This window comes from Nerophis ophidion, linkage group LG09 (assembly GCF_033978795.1).
Source record: "Nerophis ophidion isolate RoL-2023_Sa linkage group LG09, RoL_Noph_v1.0, whole genome shotgun sequence".
Classification (NCBI taxonomy): domain Eukaryota; kingdom Metazoa; phylum Chordata; class Actinopteri; order Syngnathiformes; family Syngnathidae; genus Nerophis; species Nerophis ophidion.
Window position 1 is genome coordinate 61,296,798 of NC_084619.1, and position 23,492 is coordinate 61,320,289.

Genomic DNA, 23,492 nt, shown 5'->3' on the forward strand with positions numbered 1-23,492 from the left:
CAGTTTTTCCTCAAAGGAACTTTTAATAAAAAACAACTTTAGACAAACGGATGTGAATTATGTACACTGAGGGAGTTCATCTCCTTCCCGGATTGAGCACACGCCAAGGTCCTGGACTAAGTGGGCATGCATCCCGTGTCAGACCAGCAGAAAAATGCAGTCTGAGCAAATTTCCGAGCGAGCGTGAGGCAGAAGCTACGACGATTAAATGAAGCAGAACTAGACGGGGAACCATCCTGACTTGGAGTCTTCCTCTACTTTCTTTACAGCTTTGGAAAGACAAATGTTTGTTTTTTAAATAAAACAAAATACACTGAATGGGTTTCTGTCAGGACCGAACTAATCCCTGTATAACAGAGGAATAACTGTAATGGAATCCGGGATCAAAAGTAATAGCGTTGCAAAAGCAACTATTCTCAGCAGACAAAAGTTTGATCCTGTGGATCTATGATCCTGGAAACTTCATTGGCTGAATTCATCATTCCGGATTCTCAGTCCCACCCCGTCTAATTTAAAAATCAACTGGGAACATTTTCAGATGTTTCCATCGCTTCGGGAATCTCCTTGCATCCTTGATGTGGCCCAGAGTCGTGATCCCAGAATTCCACGATGTTTAAGTCAGAAAATCCTAAGGCTGGTTCTGGTTCTGACTGGACATGAAATTGCTGCTGCCTGGTCTGGGATCTGGTTTTGGATCGTGTTTGTCGTACAGGGGTGGTGCGAATGGGAGGACTTCTCTTTTGAGCGGTTTTTGTGTCAGAGCTAAGACAAGGTGTGGATTCATGATCCGTTACTGGAGCTGTTTCTAGAAGGTCTTGAATTGGGGTATCGTTGTGTATTTTGGATTCAGAAACAGTTTTTTCCTTTTCCTGACTTTGTGATGTAGGTGTTATCTTAGCAGGTTTGGAAAAGTTTTGAATTGGGGTATCGTCGGGTATTTTGGTTTCAGAAACATTTTTTTCCTCATGTTGACTTTGTGACATGGGTGCTATCACAGTAGGTTCTGAAAGGTCTTGAATTGGGGTATCGTTGTGTATTTTAGGTTCAGAAACTGTTTTTTCCTGTTCTGGACATTGTGATATGGGTGCTGCTATATAAGCAGGTTCTAGAAAATCTTGTATTGGGGTATCATGTATTCTGGATTCGGAAACATTTTTTTCCTCATGCTGACTTTGTGACGTGGGTAATGTTTTAGCAGGTTCATGATCATGCGGACTCTCAACCCTCTCAGATGCCAAGTCCAAGTCAGTCTGTAAAGACCAAGCAGGTTTTCTTTCAGAGCTAAGACAAGGTGTGGATTCATGATCAGTGACTGGAGGTGTTTCTAAAAGGTCTTGAATTGGGGTATCATTGTGTATTTTGGATTCAGAAACTGCTTTTTCCTGTTCCTGACTTTGTGATGTAGGTGTTATCTTAGCAGGGTCGGGAAGGTTTTGAATTGGGGTTTCGTCTGGTATTTTGGTTTCAGAAACTTTTTTTTCCTCATGTTGACTTTGTGACATGGGTGCTATCCTAGTAGGTTCTGGAAGGTCTTGAATTGGGGTATTGTTGTGTATTTTGGGTTCAGAAACTTTTTTTTCCTGTTCTGGACTCTGTGACGTGGGTGCTGCTATATCAGCAGGTTCTAGAAGATCTTGTATTGGAGTATCACGTATTCTGGGTTCGGAAACTGTTTTTTCCTCATGGTGATTTTCTGACGTGGGTGCTGTCTTAACAGGTTCATGATCATGCAGACTCTGAATTCTCTCAGATGCCAAGTCCAAGCCAGTCTGTAAAGACCAAGTAGATTTTTTTTCAGAGCTAGGACAAGGTGTGGATTCATGATCCGTGATTGGAGGTGTTTCTAGAAGGTCTTGAATTGGGATATCGTTTTGTATTTTGGGTTCAGAAACTGTTTTTTCCTGTTCTTTACTTTGTGATGTGGGTGCTGCTATATCAGCAGATTCAAGAAGGTCTTGTATTGGGTTATTGTGTATTATGGGTTCGGAAAATGTTTTTTCCTGTTCTTTACTTTGTGATGTGGGTGCTGCTATATCAGCAGATTCAAGAAGGTCTTGTATTGGGTTATTGTGTATTTTGGGTTCGGAAAATGTTTTTTCCTCATGCTGACTTTGTGACGTGGGTTCTGTCTTGGCAGGTTCATGATCATGCGAACTCTGAACCCTCTCAGATGCTAAGTCCAAGCCAGTCTGTAAAGACCAAACAGATTCAATGTGAATATCCAACTGGGACTCTGGTTCTGGGGTATGTGGCACAACATTTTGTGTATGCTGAGGTGTGTTAGAAGGTTGTGGGGCTTGTTGGCTGGGAGAAGGACTGCTAATGGACTGGGTGCTTCTCTTTTCACCCCCGTTGGCTGTTGTCGACTTTGTAAATGACAAAGGTCCTGGCTTGTCTATGCTGCTGTAGAGGATGCCAAATAAGTCCTGGGCTTTGGCTGCAGCCAGGTTACTTTTTGGTTTCTCAGACCTCTTAGATCCTTCACTTGAGTTGATGAACGGTGGGGGCTTGACAAACACGGCCTGAGCCTGCTCACTCTCGGGGACACCGGGAGCTGCCACATCTGGCTCGTTTGTTAATGTTTCAAATGGAGCGGTGTCTGCCGTGTAAGGTTTCGATTCTTGGGGAACTGGGTCAGCCACCAATGGCTCAAGCCCAGACAGTTTCGGATCAGGACTAATTAATGATAAAGATGCGGGTGGAGATGCTTTGGAAACTGAGGAGGCAGGCTGCGACACAGTCGGAGCTAGGCTGAGGACTGAGGAGGCAGGCTGAGACACAGTCAGAGCTAGTCTGGGGACTGAGGAGGCAGGCTGAGACACAGTCGGAGCTAGGCTGGGGACTGAGGAGGCAGGCTGAGACAGAGTCGGAGCTAGGCTGGGGACTGAAGAGGCAGGCTGAGACACAGTCGGAGCTAGGCTGGAGACTGAGGAGGCAGGCTGAGACACAGCGGGAGCGAGGCTGGGGACTAACGAGGCAGGCTGAGACACAGTCAGAACTGGTCTGGGGACTGCTGGGCCAGTAGAACAAGGAAACCGTTGCACAGATTTAGACACAAGTGGGACACAAGGAACCAGAAACCGTGGGAGAGATTTAACAAGTGGGTCAGGATAAGACACAGGGGGAGGAGGACCAGACTTTGTGTTAGAAACTGCGAAAATATGTTTAATCTCTGTTGGATGACCTGAGCTCTGGGGTTTTACAAACGGTGCGGCTTTTCCTGTCATGACTGTTGTATTGAATTCTGAGGCAGGGTCAGGAACGCTGGGTTGGATCTGAGATTGTTTGACCGCATTTGACGCCCAAGGCATGGTCCTTCTATCCCCACACATCTTTTGAGCGATCTCTTGGGCACGGGCTAAATACTGTGCAAAAGTTTCGTCAGTGGAAATACCGTCAGCTATGTTCGTGGCTTTGGCTTTTTTCAAGGCTTCTTCCTCCTCCTTGATGAACTGGACGGCCTCTTTCTTGGCATCCAAAGCCAGCGAACTCTCTTTTTTCTTCCAGGTAAACCCCCCACAGGTAGGTGCCAGGGTCACTGCTGCGTGCTTGGCGGCTTCCAAGCTTTGCTTGCGAAGTTTAGCTCTCATTGCCGGACTCGGTCCACTCATGACTTTGGGCGGATCGTAAGGCTTCGGTTGCTTGTTTGCTTCTGGTGTGGCTGGGCTTTTGTTTGACGTGTCCTTCTCCACGCTCCTGACTTCTCGTTCACGCTCGTGTTTGGAAGAGCCTTCGGAATATTTGGCAAATTTGTGCTTGTCCTCGTCTCTCGGGTTGTATCGGGGCCGTCGGTCGTACCTGTCTTCTTCCTGTCTGTGATGTCGATAACAACGGACACCTGGCTCCTTCTCATCTCTCCTGCTGTACTTGAGCCTGACGTCTTCCTCTCTGTCAGGATAGTACTTGTCCTTCTTCTTGGACTCGTACTTTTCATCCTCGTATTTCTTGCTGCGACAAGGACTGTGCTTGTCTCGAGTCTCCTCCTCTTTCTTCAGAGCTTTTGCCTTCTCTTCCTCTTTTCCCAATTTCAATACACGCTCTTTATTTCGTTTTTCTTTCTTGGCTTTCTTTTTGCCGCTTTTGTCCTTCTCCAGCTTCTTTGCAGTGGCGTCAGCGACCAGCCCTGCTTGCCGGTCCAGGTTCCTTCTCTGCTCGTACAGCGGATTCTCGTACATTTTTTTCTGGAATAGGGCAGGAAAAACACAAGTCAAATGTCTTTAAACTCATGGAGGACTCTCGGAATGAATACATGTTTGTGAGCGGCAGCGTTTATTAAAACCTATGCGAGTGGAAAAACCATTACACAAACAGACTTCCTCAAACTAAGCTACAAAAGACGCAACTCTGAGGCCCGGTCAAACCTGAAGTACACACAGTGCATCCTGAAAGTATTCAGAGCGCTTCACTTTTTCCATATTTTGGTTTGTTAAAATCATTTTTTCCTTGGAAATTTTGAGCAATTGATTAGAATACTATGAAATCAATTGTACTTAAATATTCAGAGCCTTTGCTCAGTACTTTGTTGATGCACACATATCTTTGGGCAGTTTCAACCAATACTCTTTGCAGCACCTCTCAAGCTCCATCAGGTTGGATGGGAAGCGTTGGATGTCTCTGTACATTGCTGCATTCATCTTTCCCTTTATCCTGACTAGTCTCCCAGTTCCTGCCGCTGAAAACCAATCCCACAGAATGATGCTGCCACCACCGTGCTTCACTGTAGGGATGGTATTGGTCAGGGGATGAGCGGTTTTCTCCAAACATGACGCTTGGCATTCACGCCAAAGAATAAGATCTTTGTCTCGGCCGACCAGATAATTTAGTTTCTCCTGGTCTGAGAGTCTTTCAGGTGCATCATGGAAAACTATTACAAAGGAATTGCGTCTACCATACAGGCCTGATTGGTGGATAGCTGCAGAGATGGTTGTCTTCTGTAAGGGCTTTACTTTCTCCACAGATGAATGCTGTAGTTCTGACAGAGTGACCACGGGGTTCTTGGTCAACGTCCTGACGAGGGTCCTTCTCCCCCAATCGCTCATCTATAGGAAGAGTCCTGGTGGTCCCAAACTTATTCCATTTACGAATGAAGGAGACCACTGTGCTCATTGGGACCTTTGAGGCAGTAGATATTTTTCCATACACTTCCTCAGATTTGTGCCTGGAGACAATCCTGTCCTGGAGGTATACCTTGGACTTTATTCTTGTTGTGTGCGCTGTCTGCGTGCACTGTCAAGTGTGGGACCTTCTATAAAGACGTGTGTGCCATTCCAAATCATGTCCAACCAACTAAATTTACAACAGGTGGACTCCAATGAAGCTGTGAAACATCTCAAGGACGATCAGCTGAAACAGGATGCACCTAAGCTCACTTTGGAACTTCACGGCCAATGCTGTGAATACTTATGATTTCCTATTATTTTATTCAAATACATTAGCAAAAATTAAGAAAAAAAAACTTTAACCTTGTCATTACAGTGTTTTGTATGTAGAATTTTGAGGACAAACAGTTATTACATATTAGAACATGGCAGTAACATAAGAAATTGGGGAAAAAGTGAATGATGCACTGTACGGAACTATGTTCGTGACTACACACGCATGTTCTGCTTGCTCATTTATTCGTGGTTGCTTTATTAGCTCTCTAAGCTAAGACGTGACAGTCGCATGAATGAGCACCACTGGGCGGCGACTAAAGTGTGTACCTTGTAGCAGTCGTTGTGAAAGTGAGTGGTGGTGTGCTCTTCTGCACAGATGGCGTCTCCAAAGAACTTCTCACACAGCAGACAAAAAAATCCACGGACAGGAAGTAGGAACTCGGAACCTGCGAGACACGTCGCACATTTTAAAAATCCACAAGGAGGCGCTACAGAAAAGAGCAGGAAATGAAAGAAAGGCGAAGGTTTGACTCTTTTATCTGGCTGGTACGACGACAACGATAATGATGAAGACGCGAGTCGTCCCGAAGGTAAAAATGTCATCCAAGTACCTTTGGCCGGTTTTGTTAGCTTCTCTTCTGTTGGTGGTTTGCTCTGAAGGACTTTGGACGGCGACGAAGCCCAAGGCCTGTGGTAAGGGTCCAGCGTCTGGACCAAGAGGAAACATTAGCAAACGTGTCAAGCGACGAACAAAAACGTTGACGAGCAGTAGGAAGTTGCAACACTTCTAAAATATCAAGTAATTATAAGCTCATCACATCATTACCATACTACGCTAGCTTCAGCATGCTAGCATGACTATTTTCCAATCAAAGTATTCAAAGAACAAAAACACAAGAAAAACAAAACAAACCTTCCAGTGTGTTTTGCTGTGCAAGTGGGTAAAAAAATCAAACATGGACCCGCAGGTGGTGTTACAGTTTTTACACCAGTGGTTGCCGGCGTCGTAGTACTCAAAAGGGTCAGGGGGCGGAGTCTGTGAAATGACAGGCGCCTTGGGTTCCGTGACTTTCTCCTAAGAAATAAAGACGGAGGAGAGTTAGCGTTATGTTCCGTGAGGGCAGAAGTCTGGTTTAAAATAAATAAATAAATAAATAAAGTTTTCTTACCTGCCAGGCATAAAAATGCTCATCAGCACAAATGAGATGAAGGAACTTTATTTGAACAATTCACAAGATGTCACTTCTAATTCAAATGATTCCAGTTATACTTCTGCATGTCTTAGCGTGTTCCTTGTGAAGACTCAAACCTACAGGGCTGTGAATCTTTGGGCACCACACGATTCGATTCAGAACCAATTTCCGATTTAAAATCAGTACTTTTTAACAACATTGCGTGCCAGTCCTATGAACAACATTCCTCCATTAAACTGTGATGAATCTTCGTATTCCTTAAATGACAGTTGATTTTGTTTATTAAAATTATACCCAAACATTTAATAAAGTCAAATACAAATAAGGCAACTTGAGAAGTATTCAACACTTCTCTTTTCTAAAGTTAATTCAGGGTTTCCACTACACGTAAATGACCCTGGTGCGCGGCCACTGAAAGACATATGCCGCCGCACCTTTAAATCAATTTTTATTTTTTACATGAAATAATTTTCTTTATATGAAAACAACTGCACTTTTTTGGGTATTTTGCCTATTGTTCACAATCATTATGAGGGACAAGAACACACGTCTCTTTTTTAGGATGTTAAAAATCACTTGGAAGATGCGACTAATGAGAGTCGCTGTTGTAGCCTTCAAAGCCTCTAAAACAACTTCAAAACCCTCCATCAACGTTTTATATACACACTGCAAGCATACTTGCCAAACTTCCCGATTTTCCCGGGAGAATCATAACATTTATGTTATTATTATTAACTAAAACCACATATTTTCTTTAAATATACAAAACATTTGTTTAGCCTTTTAAAAGAAAATATATGCATCGCTGCAAATAATCATATATTTGATGATGTCATACTGACCACACCCCCATTGCCACATACCTGTACAGCAGATATGATCATCTACATCAGAGGTGTCCAAAGTGCGGCCCGCAGCTCAAATTTTATTGGCCCGCGACACATTCTATACACAAACTAAACATGTCCCAAATTAGGAAAAAAACTATGAAAAATTAAACGGGACCAAATCCCCCAAAAATGGGACCTGAAAACCAAAATGGCCGACAACCTGAGCGTCTTACTGAATGAGGTCATTTCTTGTGAGACATGATATGGTTTTGAGTGTACTAACGCCCTCAAAAGCGTTTCAGTTGACGGTATAATAGCAAAATTAGTAAATACAAGCCTACTTTAGAGCAATAATTCTCAACCTTTTTTTCAGTGATGTACCCCCTGTGAACATGTTTTTAATTCAAGTACCCCCTAATCAGAGCAAAGCATTTTTGGTTGAAAAAAAAGAGATAAAAAAGTAAAATACAGCACTATGCCATCAGTTTCTGATTAATAAATTGTATAACAGTGCAAAATATCACTCATATGTAGTGGTCTTTCTTGAAGTATTTGGAAAAAAAGATATAAAAATAACTAAAAACTTGTTGAAAAATAAAGAAGTGATTAAATTATAAATAAAGATTTCAACACATAGAAGTAATCATCAACTTAAAGTGCCCTCTGTGGGGATTGTAATAGAGATTCATCTGGACCCATGAACTTAATTCTAAACATTTCTTCACAAAAAAAGAAATCTTTAACATCAATATTTATGGAACATGTCCACAAAAAAATCTAGCTGTAGACACTGAATATTGCATTATTGCATTTCTGTTCACAGTTTAAGAACTTACATTCATATTTTGTTGATGTATTTTTTCAATAAATGTATTTATTAAGGATTTTTGAATTGTTGCTATTTTTTAGAATATTTTTTTAAACTCTCACGTACCCCTTGGCATACCTTCAAGTACCCCATTTGAGAACCACCGTTTTAGAGCACAGTTTACATAAATACAAATAAAATCATTATTAAAATAATCATGAATGATTTTATTGCTTTGATATCTATAACACAAAGCTAAGATGTAGAAGTGTTTTTCCAAATGTTAGCATATGTTTACCTACATTGTTTTGGTTTGAGTGATTTTCATTTACAAAATGTACAAAAGTGGCCCTCGCTAGACACCTCTGATCTACATCAACAATATGATTTGGCTAGACAGGACGGATTAAAAAATAATAACATATATAGAAAAATAACTAGATATTTTAAATAAATTAAGAATTGCAATTCATTAAAAAATAGCTCACTAACATACCTTCTGAGAAATGCTGCCATCTTGTTGGTGTCCAGAGCTGTGCTCGATCGCCTGAATTTTGCCGCGGGGTTGCGAGGCGTCGTCCTCCTGCGTGTCAGCCAGCCTGTGGGGGCGATCGGAAGAGCTCAGCCCCAGGATGAGCGCCACTTTGTCGATCTCGCAGAGTTTCTTCTCTGCGGCCTCGTGCTCCTTGCGGAGGTTGGAGATCTGTTCGATGACGTCCTCCTGCAGGTGGCCGATCTCCTGCAGCAGCGGGTCTTTGTGGCCATCTTTCTCTCGCCTCTTCTTCCTCAGCATCTCACCTGAAAGCACAACAAACATGGCCGCCGGCCAGTCAGCTAGTGCTAGGGTGCCGCCCCCACCGAGTCAACATGGCCGCCACACGGTAGAACCTTGCTGCTTGCGTAGCTCCTCCAATTCTTTCATGAGGTATTCCTTCTTTTTCATCCGCATGTCCCGCTCCCGTTTCAGGTTCTCCCGCTCCTCCAGTACCTGCACAGTGTGACAAGGTCATAGGTCGTAATGATCATGTGTCCGAAAATGTTTATCACCGGATATTTGGCATAAATGAGTCACGGCTGGGCGATGAAACAATATCAATGTATATTACAAGAGACGTAATATCAATAAAAAATACGTTCGATAATCTTTTTTTGTCCAAGTAATTGATTTCTATGAAAAATGTGTTTGATCAAACGTTCGGAAATGTTGTATCTTTTTTGTAGGAGTAATACTTTTTAATAGAAAATGCGTTTGATGAAACCTTCGATAATTGTTTTCTTATTTTTGTCAGAGTAATCTAAATCGATAAAAAATGTGTTTGATATTACATAAATTTTTTAGAGTAATGTATTATTTTTAAATAAAAAATGTTTCCTACTTTATCAAAGTAATCAATTTCAATCAAAAATGCTTTCGCTTAAACGCTCAATATTTTGTTTTCTTTTGCCTGAGTTAGCGATTTTGAAAAATGCGCTCGATTAAAAAGTTTGATCATTTTTTTGGTAAGAGTAATTGATTTCAATGAAAAATGCGTTCTACAAAACTTTTTTCTTTTCTTTTTTTTATAAAAAATGCATTCAATAACTTATTTTTCTTTTTATCAGTTATTGATTTCTATAAAGAATGCGTATGATAAGACGTTCGATCATTTTGTTCCTTTTTTGTATATCAATAAAAAATGTGTTTGATAAAACATTTTGTTCTTCGTCGAAAAAAAGGTGAAAAATAAAAGCAAGGTTGGTTGCATGAACAAAGGCACTTTAATGTCTTTCTGATAACCGAGCAACACAAGAAGTGATCCCTGATCAGTGGGCGTGACATGCTTACAGCCAATCAGGTGACAGTATCAACCACAGTCAAAGAAATAATGGCCACTTTGGCCTGGAAAAAAAAACGATCCGTTATATCGAACGCATTTTTAATTGATAGATAGATGAGGTGTCTACTGCCATACATGATATCATTTACCACTGCGATACATAATGATATCGTTTACCCCAGACTAAGACACCGACCTTCTGCTTCTCGCTCTCATTGTTTTCCTGCTCTGACACCTGGACGAGGACGGGAGACACTGGCGAAGAGGAAGAGAAAAGTCACGTGGGTGACGTCTTAATGTCGGACATTGGGACGGCGACTGACCTTTGACCTTGCGCTCGGGAGGTGACTGTTGGTCGTACGGCTGGTTGTACGGCAGGGAGGGGTGGATTTTGTTGGGGGCCGGGTACATGGGCGACCACTGCGGCTGTGTGTATGGCACAAAGCTGCCGTACTGGCCGTAGCCGGTGGGCTGGTAGGCGGCGGGCCGGTAGGCGGCGGGCATCATGTGCACCTGGGGTGGTGGGTAGGAGGGGACGGGCAGCACGGGCGGTGCCGTCGTAGTGTTGGATGCTTGCTGCTGCGACTCTTTGGCGGCGGCGTCGCCGCTGGTGCCTGAGCTGCTGCTGCTGTTACTGCTGCTACTACTACTACTGTGGCTCCGCCTCCTGCGGCTGTCCTCCGAGCTGCTGGACGAGCGGCGTCTGCGCTTCGTCGGCATTTTGCGGGCGGATTCGTTTCCCTCCAGCCGCTCCTTGGTCCTGGCGGCCATTTTAGTTATTTCGGTCACGTCGAGGTCCAAGCCGATGGTTTTCAGCAAGTCCTGGATGTTCTGGTACTCGTCCGAATCCTGCTTGTGCCTCACCTCTTCTGACTCGGGGGCAGAAGTCGACACCGGGGCGGCGCTGTTGGGCTTGAGGACGGAGGGAGGCCAGATGGCGTCCACGTCGCTGGTGGTAGGAGGGGCCTGGAGGTGGGGCAACGCCACAGGCGGGGTGCCATACATGGGGGAGGCGGCGCGAGGCAGATAATCGCTGTACTGTGCCTTCTTCGTTACGTCCTTGTAAAGATCAAACGTGTGGCTCTGGGCCGGCTGAGACTGCGCCGAATATTTGGGCTCCAAAGATTCCCCGTACAGGAACTTCTCCTCGTCGTCCATGTCCGCCGCCGTCTTTTCTGGGCTCTCCGCTCCTCCGCTCATGCCGGCTTCCAGCAGGTCGACGATCTCCTTGATATTCACACTCTGAGCGATCAGCGGGTCGGACTGTAGCTGCACCAACATGGACGCCATGGCGGCCGGCTCCATCCCTTTGCAAGCCTGCAGCAGTTGCTCGGCCACGGTAGAAATGGTGGACCCCGCCGCCCCTCTCGGCGAGTCTGTGCTCTGAAACAAAAGCCAGACGCGTCTCAGTGACGACGCTTTTTAGATAGTTGAGAGGAAAATTAATGAATAAAGGAAAAATAGGAAAGATGTGCTGCGGAGATAGCTGGCATCTTGACAGCGCTACACTAACATTATTAATGATGTCATCTAGCTCAAGCTAACTAGCGTGTTGACAGCGCTACACTAGCATTATTAATGATGTCATCTGGCTAGGGCTAACTAGCGTGTTGACAGGGTTACTCTAGCATTATTAATGATGTCATCTAGCTAGGCCTAGTAAGCGTGTTGACAGCACGACACTAACATTATTAATGATGTCATCTCCCATATTTTTCGGATTATAAATCGCAGTTTTTTTCATAGTTTGACAGGGGGTGCGACTTATACTCTGGAGTGACTTATGTGTGAAATTATTACCGTATTTTTCGGAGTATAAGTCGCACCTGCCGAAAATGCATAATAAAGAAGGAAAAAAACTAATACAAGTCGCACTGGAGTATAAGTTGCATTTTTGGGGGAAATTTATTTGATAAAACCCAACACAAAGAACAGACATTTGAAAGGAAATTTAAAATAAATAAAGAATAGTGAACAACAGGCTGAAAAAGTGTACTTTATATGACGCATAAATAACCAACTGAGAAGGATTCTGGTATGTTAACGTAACATATTGTGGTAAGAGTCATTCAAATAACTATAACATATAGAACATGCTATACGTTTACCAAACAATCGATAAATCCCATGAAATCTTATACGTCTAGTCTTTTACGTGAATGAACTAAATAATATTTGATGTTTTACGGTAACCTGTTAATAATTTCACACATAAGTTGCTCCTGAGTATAAGTCGCACCCCTGGCCAAACTATGAAAAAAACTGCGACTTATAGTCCGAAAAATACGGTAACACAATACCGTAAAATATCAAATAATATAATTTATCTCATTCACGTAAGAGACTAGGCGTATATCAGCAATCGTCACATATACACACGTCTGTCCGGATTCAGAAAGGCTGGAATAATTGGAACTGCAACTGAGGATGACTCTGACGTAAGCGACGTATCGACAGAAAAGGAAGCGGCGCATTGTCTACCTTTGGAGTTGGAAGTGTTGTTTAGAAGCGACACCGAGGAAGATTTATTGGGATTTAGCGATTAGGAGTGACAGATTGTTTGGTAAACGTATAGCATGTTCTATATGTTATAGTTATTTGAATGACTCTTACCATAATATGTTACGTTAACATACCAGGCACCTTCTCAGTTGGTTATTTATGCTTCATATAACGTACACTTATTCAGCCTGTTGTTCACTATTCTTTATTTATTTTAAATTGCCTTTCAAATGTCTATTCTTGGTGTTGGGTTTTATCAAATTCATTTCCCCCAAAAGTGCGACTTATATGTTTTTTCCTTCTTTTATATGCATTTTCGGCCGGTGCGATTTATACTCCGGAGCGGCTTATAATCAGAAAAATACGGTAATTCGGGCTAACCAGCATGTTGACCAGTGTTGGGACTAAGTAACGCGTTACTCTAACTCTGTTACTTTCAGCGGTAAACGGTAATCAAACGCTTTATTTTTTTATATTCAGTAACTCACTTTCCGTTACTACATGTTGCGTTACTCCATAACGCAGTATCGGCTAGAAACTGAGAAGATCTGAGTGTGTTTCATTGGAGTGCTACAAAAGAGGCGACACGTGTGGGAGAGGGCGTGTCTGTGTTTACTAACAAGACGTCATGGCGAAGCCCGAAGCCGAGTTCGTAAATATGGAGATATTCTCACTACTTTTCTTTTGTCGACCACAAAGCAAAGAACATTTTAGATAAATGTAAGTTGTGTCTTGGATCAAAGATCCTAACGTAGCAATTCAAATCTGCTGAAACAACTACAAAAGCAACATGCTTCGACGAAGCTAGTAAAGAGAGACACACTTCACCTCCTAAGCAACAGCGGTTGGATTTTAACGAGGCACTGCTAGCCGGGACAACATTGATAGAGCCATTGCAGCATGTGTGCTAGAAAACATGCAGGCTATTTCTACAGTGGAGTCACCCGCTTTCAGGCGGCTAATTAGCATGATACCGGGCGTCAAATGGCACCTGTACAGTGAGGACATAAAAATGGAGAGCGAGCTAAAAAAGACACTCCAAACTCTGCTTCTGCTCATCATTCAGCACTGAAGGTACATACACTCGGTCAATTTCATTCTGGACTTCTAGAGTGTTTGATTATCACATCACTATAAATGTATAGACTATAAAGTTCACAAACATAAAGAGGGATGCCAGTGGGCCAGGTCAATGTTTCCTTATCTCTACACAAAACCTGGGGAAATGTGTAGAGTGTTCTGGGCATCAGACATGATTTTATTTCACAATTCCTTAAAGGTCTACTGAAACCCACTACTACCGACCACACAGTCTGATAGCTTATACATCAATGATGAAATCTCAACATTGCAACATATGCCAATACGGCCGGGTTAGTTTACTAAATTGCAATTTTAAATTTTGCACCAAAGTATCCTGCTAAAAACATCGCGGTATGATGACACGTGCGCGTGACGTCACGCATTGTAGAGGATATTTTGTTCCAGCACCATTCCCAGCTATAAGTCGTCTGTTTTCATCGCATAATTCCACAGTATTCTGGACATCTGTGGTGCTGAATCTTTTGCAATTTGTTCAATGAATGATGGAGACGTCAAAGAAGACAGCTGTAGGTGGGAAGCGGTGTATTGCGGCCGCCTTTAGCAACACAAACAGCCTGTGTTTCATTGTTTACATTCCCGAAAGATGACGGTGAAGCTTTACTATTGAACAGAGAGGTCACGCGAACACGGTTGGATTGGACCATACACACAAAGTACAGTGTATTATGCGGCGATCATTTCGAAAGGTTGAGTTTCGAAGAGGGTCCCTTGCGAAGGGCAGAGATAGGCATCGCCACCCTAAAGAAAGGTGCGAGGCCGACCTTCAAGTTGTACAGGTACGACCATATAATCTCACTAAAACACTAGTAACACAATAAGCAGATAAGGGATTTTCCAGAATTATCCTAGTAAATGTGTCTAATAACATCTGAAACGCTCCCACTGTATAGGCTTTTTTTTCTTTCTAGTCCTTCACTCTCACTTTAGTCATCCACGAATCTTTCATCCTCGCTCAAATTAATGGGGAAATCGTTGCTTTCTCTGTCCGAATCGCTCTCGCTGCTGGTGGCCATGATTGTAAACAATGATCAGATGTGAGGAGCTCCACAACCTGTGACGTCACGCGCATATCGTCTGCTACTTCCGGTACAGGCAAGGCTTTTTTATCAGCACCAAAATTTGCGAACTTTATTGTCGATGTTCTCTACTAAATCCTTTCAACAAAAATATGGCATTGTCGCCAAATGATCAAGTATGACACATAGAATGGACCTGCTCTCCCCGTTTAAATAAGAAAATCTCATTTCAGTAGGCCTTTAAGAGAAAAAAACACCTGGTTTGGCCTTGTGTATGTAGTGTGTGTCTTCCTTGGTTTACAGCTATGTTGTTATTATGCTGTTTGTTACTTATGTATGTTATGTTGCAGCTATTTAAAATAGTTTTGTCAATTTGTTCTGGCCTGAAACAAATTGGCCATTTGAAACACATCTTTGTCATTGTTTGTGGTATGTAGACCACATTGCTTTGCAGAGTTCAGTGATGGAAATGCAGGTCAAGTTGATCAACAGATTGCATTATTCTCCAGTGCAATAACAGTACTGAAATGAAGGCTAAAAGGGCATTAAAGGGGGCCTTAAAAAAATTAAAAATATAACTAGTTACTTTTCACATTAACGCATTACTTTTTGGTGTAAGTAACTTAGTTAATAACCTAAATACTTTTGAAATAAAGTAACTAGTAACTGTAGCTAGTTACTGGTTTTCAGTAACAAAGCAAACACTGGTGTTGACAGCGCTACATTAGCATTATTAATGTCATCTAGCTAGGGCTAACAAACATGTTGACAGCGCTACACTAGCATAATTATGTCATCTAGCGAGGGCTAACTCCTGTGTTGATAGCGCTACATTACAATTATTAATGATGTCATCTAGCGAGGGTGAACTCGTGTGTTGATAGCACTACATTATAATTATTAATGATGTCATCTAGCGAGGGTGAACTCGTGTGTTGATAGCACTACATTACAATTATTAATGATGTCATCTAGCGAGTGGCCTTAATAACATTAGACATGAATGATGGGGTTGTAGTCTGCTGCACGCATCATGCCCTTTGAGCAGTAAGCTAATACCAAATTCGGGCAGCAACGCACCCTTAGTGATGGCGAGTCTTCGTTTTCGCTGTGTTTCTTCAGTATGGACCTGGTGGGCAGACTACAGGTGTCCTCCAGCGCTGTCCTGCGGCCAACGCCTCGCTGCTGGTTAAAGTCTCTGCTGCTGGAGCTGCTTCGACTACTCCTGCTTTTGCTGCGGTTCCGACTTGGCGAGGACCGACCATGGCTCCTCCCTCTGGATCTGGATCTGGACCTCGATCTAGACCTGAGGCGAGGGCGGCTCTTACTGCGACCCCGGCTCTTAGCCCGGCTGCGGTCCAAACTGCGACTCTTGCTCCTTGCCCGACTCTTGCTCCTCGCCCGGCTCTTGCTCCTCGCCCGACTCTTGCTGCGTCCTCGACTTTTTGCCCGGCTCCGGTCCGGACTTCGCCCTCGGCTGTGACAGTGCTCATACTTGAGGTGTAGGTCCCTGCAGAATTACACACAGCAAAGCGTAAAGCTTCATCCCAAAAAGATAAAAAGAAAAAGAAAGAAAAAACAATATTTAAAACATAAGCCGGTGCTTTTTGTCCTACGCTTTGCACCCTGCAGCTTATAAAACGGTGCGGCTAATTTGTGGATTTTTCTTTGCTGACTGGCTTAAATGCCTACTGAAATGAGATTTTCCTCTTTAAACGGGGATAGCAGGTCCATTCTATGTGTCAAACTTGATCATTTTGCGATTTTGCCATATTTTTGCTGAAAGGATTTAGTAGAGAACATCCACGATAAAGTTCGCAACTGGAGAAAAGCCCTGCCTCTACCGGAAGCCGCAGAAGATGACGTCACATGTTGATGGCTCCTCATATATTCACATTGATTTTAATGGGAGCCTCCAACAAAAACAGCTATTCGGACCGAGAAAACGACAATTTCCCCATTAATTTGAGCGAGGATGAAGGATTCGTGTTTGAGGATATTATTAGCGACGGACTACGAAATATATATATATATATATATATATATATATATATATATATATATATATATATATATATATATATATATATATATATTAAATAAAAAAAAAAAACGCGATTGCAATCGCGTTGCATTGAGACGGATTCATATGTTTTTAGAGACATATACTAGGATAATTCTGGGAAATCCCTTATCTTTCTATTGTGTTGCTAGTGTTTTAGTGAGTTTAATAGTACCTGATAGTCGGAAGTGTACGTCCACGGCGGGTGTTGACGCGCAGTGTCTCGGGGAAGTCGACGGCAGCTGTACGGGAGGCGCAAGCTCAGCTGATATCCGGTAAGTGGCGACTTTTTAACAATAATTTTCTCACCGAAACCTGCCGGTTGACATTCGGTCGGGATCCATGTTCACTGTGATCCATAGTAAAGTTTCAACTCCGTGAATTTTAAACAAGGAATCCCCGTGTGTTTGTGTGGCTAAAGGCTAAAGCTTCCCAACTCCATCTATCTACTTCCCAACTCCATCTATCTACTGTGACTTCTCCAATATTAATTGAACAAATTGCAAAAAAAATTTCAGCAACACAGATGTCCAAAATACTGTGTAATTATGCCGTTAAAGCAGACGACTTTTAGCTGTGTGTGTGTGCAGCGCTCAAATTCATAACAGCCCATGACGTCACGCGTACACGTCACCATTACGCGACGTTTTCAAGAAAAAAGTCCCAGGAAATTTTAAATTGCAATTTAGTAAACTAAAAAGGCCGTATTGGCATGTGTTGCAATGTTAATATTTCATCATTGATATATAAACTATCCGACTGCGTGGTGGGTAGTAGTGGGTTTCAGAAGGCCTTTAATGAAACACATGCAAAAACACTAAAAAGGTGCCTATGGTGCCATCTTTTGGTTTCACTGCAGGTGCTGCTGGGTGAATGCCTACAGGTGTTTCCTGCTGTTTAAAGCTTTGAACCGGGAGTACAAGTGTCTTCCAATTGTCCATAGCATTTCTACTCGAATGGATTCTTCCTTTCCCCCCATAAAATTTTGTGGGTGCGGCTTATTACCGGTGTGCACCAGAGTCTGGGAAATACAGCGAGTAAAAGAAAAATAATAATATGGACGCAATTGTTTCCACTCAGCCTGTTCAGTGTTTACATTTCAAAAGCAAATAAACCTTTTCGACTTCAGTCAACCAATGCAGTTTGGAAAATGTGTTGGGATTTCCTTCAATCCTTACCTGTCGTGGTGATGCGAGGTGGAGCCTGTGAGCTCGTTGTCAACGGTGATGACAAGGGTGTGGTTGATTGGATGCCCCGGGCGGGGCGAGCCAGACCTCTTGAGTAAAAATAAAAGGCGACGTTTACATTTCAACCAATACTCAGTGGTACCGATTTTTGGTACTTTTGTGTTTGTTTATGTGTTAATAAATGTTCATTGTAAATAAATGTTCATGTGTTAAAAAATGTCCAAATAAATGTATTTTTCCATTGATTCTTTGCATGGAGTGAGAAGAAATTGTGGATAAAAGAGAAAAAGGCACCTGGACAATTTTTGGATTTTTTTCAAAAGGAACCTTAGTCAGACTAAAGTGGTTCGTAAATGATGCAAGGCAAGAGAGCGAACATTGCCCTTTAGAGCAAGGCTGTAACTTGCTGCCACTAAACCTGGGAAAATAGTGCTCAGGTTTCTCTATTTTTACATTTTCACACTTCATAGCATCTCTTACACATTCATAATTTTTACACAATATAGCGTGTCTCCTTTCAGAGCTTTTTATGGTGCTCATTCTCATTTCCATGCTGACTGCTTTCCTTTAGGCGCACTGCCGCCTAATAGACATAATGCAGTGTCAAAGGCATGAGCAAGTGGCAGTTTATTTCCATTTTTACGATCAGTGTATTGTTGAATGGGCTCAAACTCGTGTTTATTGAGGGCCATGTCGCAATTATGGCTGTCCTCAGAGGGCCGCATGTAACATGAATATACATGAACACAAACATATCATAGCCTTGTTACACAACTGGTTTTGATATTTTTTTTACCAACAGATTGATGGAAAACTTGCTTTGAAATTGTAAGACAAGATGACAGGCGGATATTTAGGTGTTCCTTTTCAATTACCAGCACACCCCGCTTTGAACATCTTGTTGCGTGATCTGATAATATTAAAGTGTAGAACATATGCAACATGTTTCTGTCAAAATTAATAGAACAAATACATTTAGAAAAGGCCAGAAAGTGCTTTTTAATTTACACCCTTTCACTGGCCACATAACTGACAGGCTTTGAGTTTGACACGTTCAAGTGTGTATATCATGGGTGTTAACTGCAACAATGCAGGGCCCGTTTTTCTAAGAGCAAACATTATTTGTATTTCAAACAAACCTACTTTTTATGTGGCAAAGGTATTTATTAGGGGTGTATCGGTACATGTTTTTGTATTGAACCGTTTTGGTAGGGGGATTTCGGTTCTGTGGGGAGGTATACCGAACGAGTTTCCACACAGACATATTAAGTAACGTAAACAATACTCAAAATGCTGGACATTTGAGGCTGCTAGCAAAAGAGGACATGTCCGGTGCTTGCAGCGATCGGGCTCGAATAGACTGACCATACGTCCTCTTTTCACCGGACTTTTCTCTTTTGCGGGGCCGTCAGGACAGGTTTTCTTAAATGCCTCAAATGTTCGGCATTTTGAGGTGTGGTTGCATGTATTAATGTACGTTCAGAGTTAGGAAGGGGTAAAAAAAAAAAACATTGTGCGAGCAGCAACATTCGTGAGGGAGGGGCAGAGAGCGAGAGAGTTATGATAAACGCGCATGCGTCTCCAGGCTCTGCTTATTATCCGTTGATTTATCAGATAATTTTTTTTTATTATCTATAGCAGGGATGTCAAAAGCTTGCCCCGGAGGACATTTGCGGCCCACAGCTAATTTTTTAAAAGCCCACGGCACATTCTAAAAACACTATTAAAATAAAAACATATCAAAAGTGGAATAAAAAAGCTTGAAGGTTAAAAGTAATTTTAAAAAGTGGCAATGTTGACTAATAAAACAAAGCTGTTTTTTTTTTATTTCAAACTGTCATTGCTCAAAACATAATATTGAATCAAAATCAACGTTATTATGAATTATTGACCTATCCAAGGTTCCGATTACTTCACATCAAATATTCCAGTAAGAAAAATATTTTTTGTGAAAGATTTAGAAAATTTGGTAGATAAATAACCAAAAAAGTGGGGCAAAAAAAGTATTTAGTCAGCCACCGATTGTGCAAGTTCTCCCACTTAAAATGATGACAGAGGTCTGTAATTTTCATCATAGGTACACTTCAACTGTGAGAGACAGAATGTGAAAAAAAAATCCAGAAATTCACATTGTAGGAATTTTAAATAATTTTTTTGTAAATTATGATGGAAAATAAGTATTTGGACAACCATTCAAAGCTCTCACTGATGGAAGGAGGTTTTGGCTCAAAATCTCACGATACATGGCCCCATTCATTCTTTCCTTAACACGGATCAGTCGTCCTGTCCCCTTAGCAGAAAAACAGCCCCAAAGCATGATGTTTCCACCCCCATGCTTCACAGGAGGTGTGGTGTTCTTGGGATGCAACTCAGTATTCTTCTTCCTCCAAACACGACAAGTTGAGTTTATACCAAAAAGTTATATTTTGGTTTCATCTGACCACATGACATTCTCCCAATCCTCTGCGGTATCATCCATGTATCCATTTTGGTAAAAACTCAACTCGTCGTGTTTGGAAGAAGAAGAATACTGGCTTGCATCCCAAGAACACCATACCTACTGTGAAGCATGGGGGTGGAAACATCATACTTTGGGACTGTTTTTCTGCTAAGGGGACAGGACGATTGATCCGTGTTAAGGAAAGAATGAATGGGGCCATGTATCGTGAGATTTTGAGCCAAAACCTCCTTCCATCAATGAGAGCTCTGAATGGTTGGCCGAATACTTATTTTCCACCATAATTTATAAATAAATTATGTAAAATTCCTACAATGTGAATTCCTGGATTTTTTTTCACGTTCTGTCTCTCACAGTTGAAGTGTACCTATGATGAAAATTACAGACCTCTGTCATCATTTTAAGTGGGAGAACTTGCACAATCGGTGGCTGACTAAATACTTTTTTGCCCCACTGTATATTTTGTTGTTTTCTTACTGTTCCGGCTGATTAAATACTTTTTTGCCCCACTGTATATTTTGTTGTTTTCTTACTGTTCCGAAAATGAACCGAACCGTGACCTCTGAACCGAGGTACGTACCGAACCAACATTTTTGTTTTCCGTTACCAGAGGTGGGTAGTAACGCGCTACATTTACTCAGTTACATTTACTTGAGTAACTTTTGGGATAAATTGTACTTCTACGAGTAGTTTTTATGCAACATACTTTTACTTTTGCTTCAGTATATTTATAGAGAAGAAATGCTACTTTTACTCCGTTCCATTTATCTACATTCAGCTCGCTACTTGCTACTTTTTTTAATCAATCTGTTAATGTTTGTTTTGGTTAATGACAGAGCTTCAAAGCCGAATCTACGCATGCCAAACAGAGCCAGGTGGTCACATGACCCGACTTAAACAAGTTAAAAAACTTATTTGGGTGTTACCATTTAGTGGTCAATTGTACGGAATATGTACTGTACTGTGCAATCTACTAATAAAATTTTTAATCAATCAATCAAAAGTGTAAAGGAAAAAAGACACTTTTTATTTCAACCGTACTTCCCGTCAAAAGCCTAAAGACTGATCGCACAGTTCCTGTCTTCACAATAAAAGTGCCGCTCCATCGCGCCTGCGCTAACAAAATAAGAGTCTCCGAAAGCCAGCGCAAACAAGCTAGCAAGCCACGGAGTTTGCCGCCAATGTATTTCTTGTAAAGTGTATAAAAACGGATATGGAAGCTGGACAAATAAGATGCCAAAAACCAACGACTTTCATGTGGTATTGGACAGAAAAGAGGAACTTTTTTTCTCCATTTGAAAAGGTGGACGTCTGACTCCAATCAATGCAAGTTATCAGAATCAGTTAATACACCAACTTATATTCTTATCTTCATGAAAGATAGGAATCTATATGTTAAACATGCATTTATATTCATTAAAACACCTTCAACATGTGAACAAAAGCGGCAAAATAAATAACTATAAATTATATACTGTATATATATATATATGATATGTGTGTGTATAAATGATTTGTGTGTGTATGTATGATATGTGTGTGTATAAATGATATGTGTGTATGTATATGTATATATGAGGTGGATCACCTCGACTTGGTCATTTACTAAGTAATTGATAAACATTGAAAAACTTATTGGGGTGTTACCATTCAGTGGTCAATTGTACGGAATATGTACTGTACTGTACAATCTACTAATACACGTTTTAATAAATCAATCAAATCAATGAATGCCTACTGAGGCTATGGTGCTGTTAAGTTATTGTGGCTCAATGTGCCATTGTTTTTAATTTTATTTTAATGTACTATTATTTAATATATATTATTGTTTTAGTTGTTTAAGAGATATTCCTGGCTCTGAATTTGCTCATTGCTATTTTTATGTTTTTGTGCATTATTTGTTGCCGTAATCAGGTTACTCATCACTCAGTACTTGAGTAGTTTTTCACAACATACTTTTTACTTTTACTCAAGTAAATATTTGGGTGACTACTCCTTACTTTTACTTGAGTAATACATTTCTAAAGTAACTGTACCCTTACTTCAGTACAATTTCTGGCTACTCTACCCACCTCTGTTCGTTACATGCCTACTAATTACTAGTTATGTGTCATCATTCCAGCTTTTGCTCATTACATCGTTTTTTTATTAAATGTTTATTCCGACAATATTCTGCAGACTGTGGGCAGCAGATGGCTCCCGGGCCACACTTTGGACATCACTGCACTGTATGTGGCAGAAAACACTTTTCGGTTGATAACAATCCTTCCCTCCATTGTTTGACGGACAGGAGATAAAACTAAACAGGAGCATTTGATGCCAATGCAGCTACATATTAAAAGTTTGACTATCGCAATGCTAAACTCACCTCTCGGTGCGGAGATCCGGACGAGTGCCCTTGACCATGGTAGTCTCTTGAGGGCGAAGGAGGGTGTCTTCCGTGCGGCGGCGAGCGCCGGTGGTCCGGATAGCCGAGGTTGTGGTGCTCGGAGTGGTGTGGAGACCTGCCTCGGCCTGGTGGTGGGTAAGGCTCGAAGTGGTGTGGAGGTCTGCCTCGGCTCCTTCCGTGGCCTGGTGGTGGGTAAGGCTCGGAGTGGTGTGGAGGTCTGCCTCGGCTCCTTCCGCGGCCTGGTGGTGGGTAAGGCTCGGAGTGGTGTGGTCTGCCTCGGCTCCTTCCGCGGCCTGGAGGTGGGTAAGCCTGCGATGGCGGTCGGCCGCGGCCCTCGAAAGATGGCGGGTAAGGTCCCCTCGGTGGAGGCCGACCGCGATACATGTTCCCCCAATGAGTGACCACCAACAGACGGTCCAAGTGGACGTAATTGGTTTACGTGAAAGTGGAGCCGGAATACAACATCCTTCATAGTGGGTGAAACTGTGCTCCCTTCGTTGTTGTCTTTTTCTTCTTCTTCGGCTTAACAACGCCACACATTGCGGCGTTGTGCGCCCCCTGCAGGCACACCCCCTTCCTACAAGGTACAATTGTCCCGCGGGGCCCTAAAAAAGATGAAGGTTTTATGTCAATACTTTGAAGGCGTAACACAGGGGTAGGGAACCTATGGCTCTAGAGCCAGATGTGGCTCTTTTGATGACTACATCTGGCTCTCGGATAAATCTGAGCTGACATTGCTTAACATGATAAG

General features: G+C 42.1%; 1 protein-coding gene across 2 annotated transcripts; it reads right to left on the reverse strand.

The window, feature by feature from the left end:
• LOC133559554 (zinc finger protein 318-like) lies at positions 1–23,274 on the reverse strand. 2 transcript variants are annotated; one of them, XM_061911414.1, is made up of 11 exons: positions 22,721–23,274; positions 17,886–17,983; positions 15,726–16,155; positions 10,347–11,406; positions 10,220–10,278; positions 9,095–9,194; positions 8,703–9,004; positions 6,289–6,447; positions 5,987–6,083; positions 5,703–5,821; positions 1–4,181 (listed from the first exon to the last, which is right to left on the reverse strand). In XM_061911414.1, exons 1-11 carry the CDS (start codon positions 23,123–23,125, stop codon positions 519–521), a joined length of 6,492 nt encoding a protein of 2,163 aa, XP_061767398.1. In that variant the 5' UTR covers positions 23,126–23,274; the 3' UTR covers positions 1–518. The 2 variants fall into 2 exon arrangements, with proteins under 2 accessions (XP_061767398.1, XP_061767397.1); XM_061911413.1 differs by having other exon boundaries at positions 6,289–6,450.
• Positions 23,275–23,492: the final 218 nt, after the last annotated feature.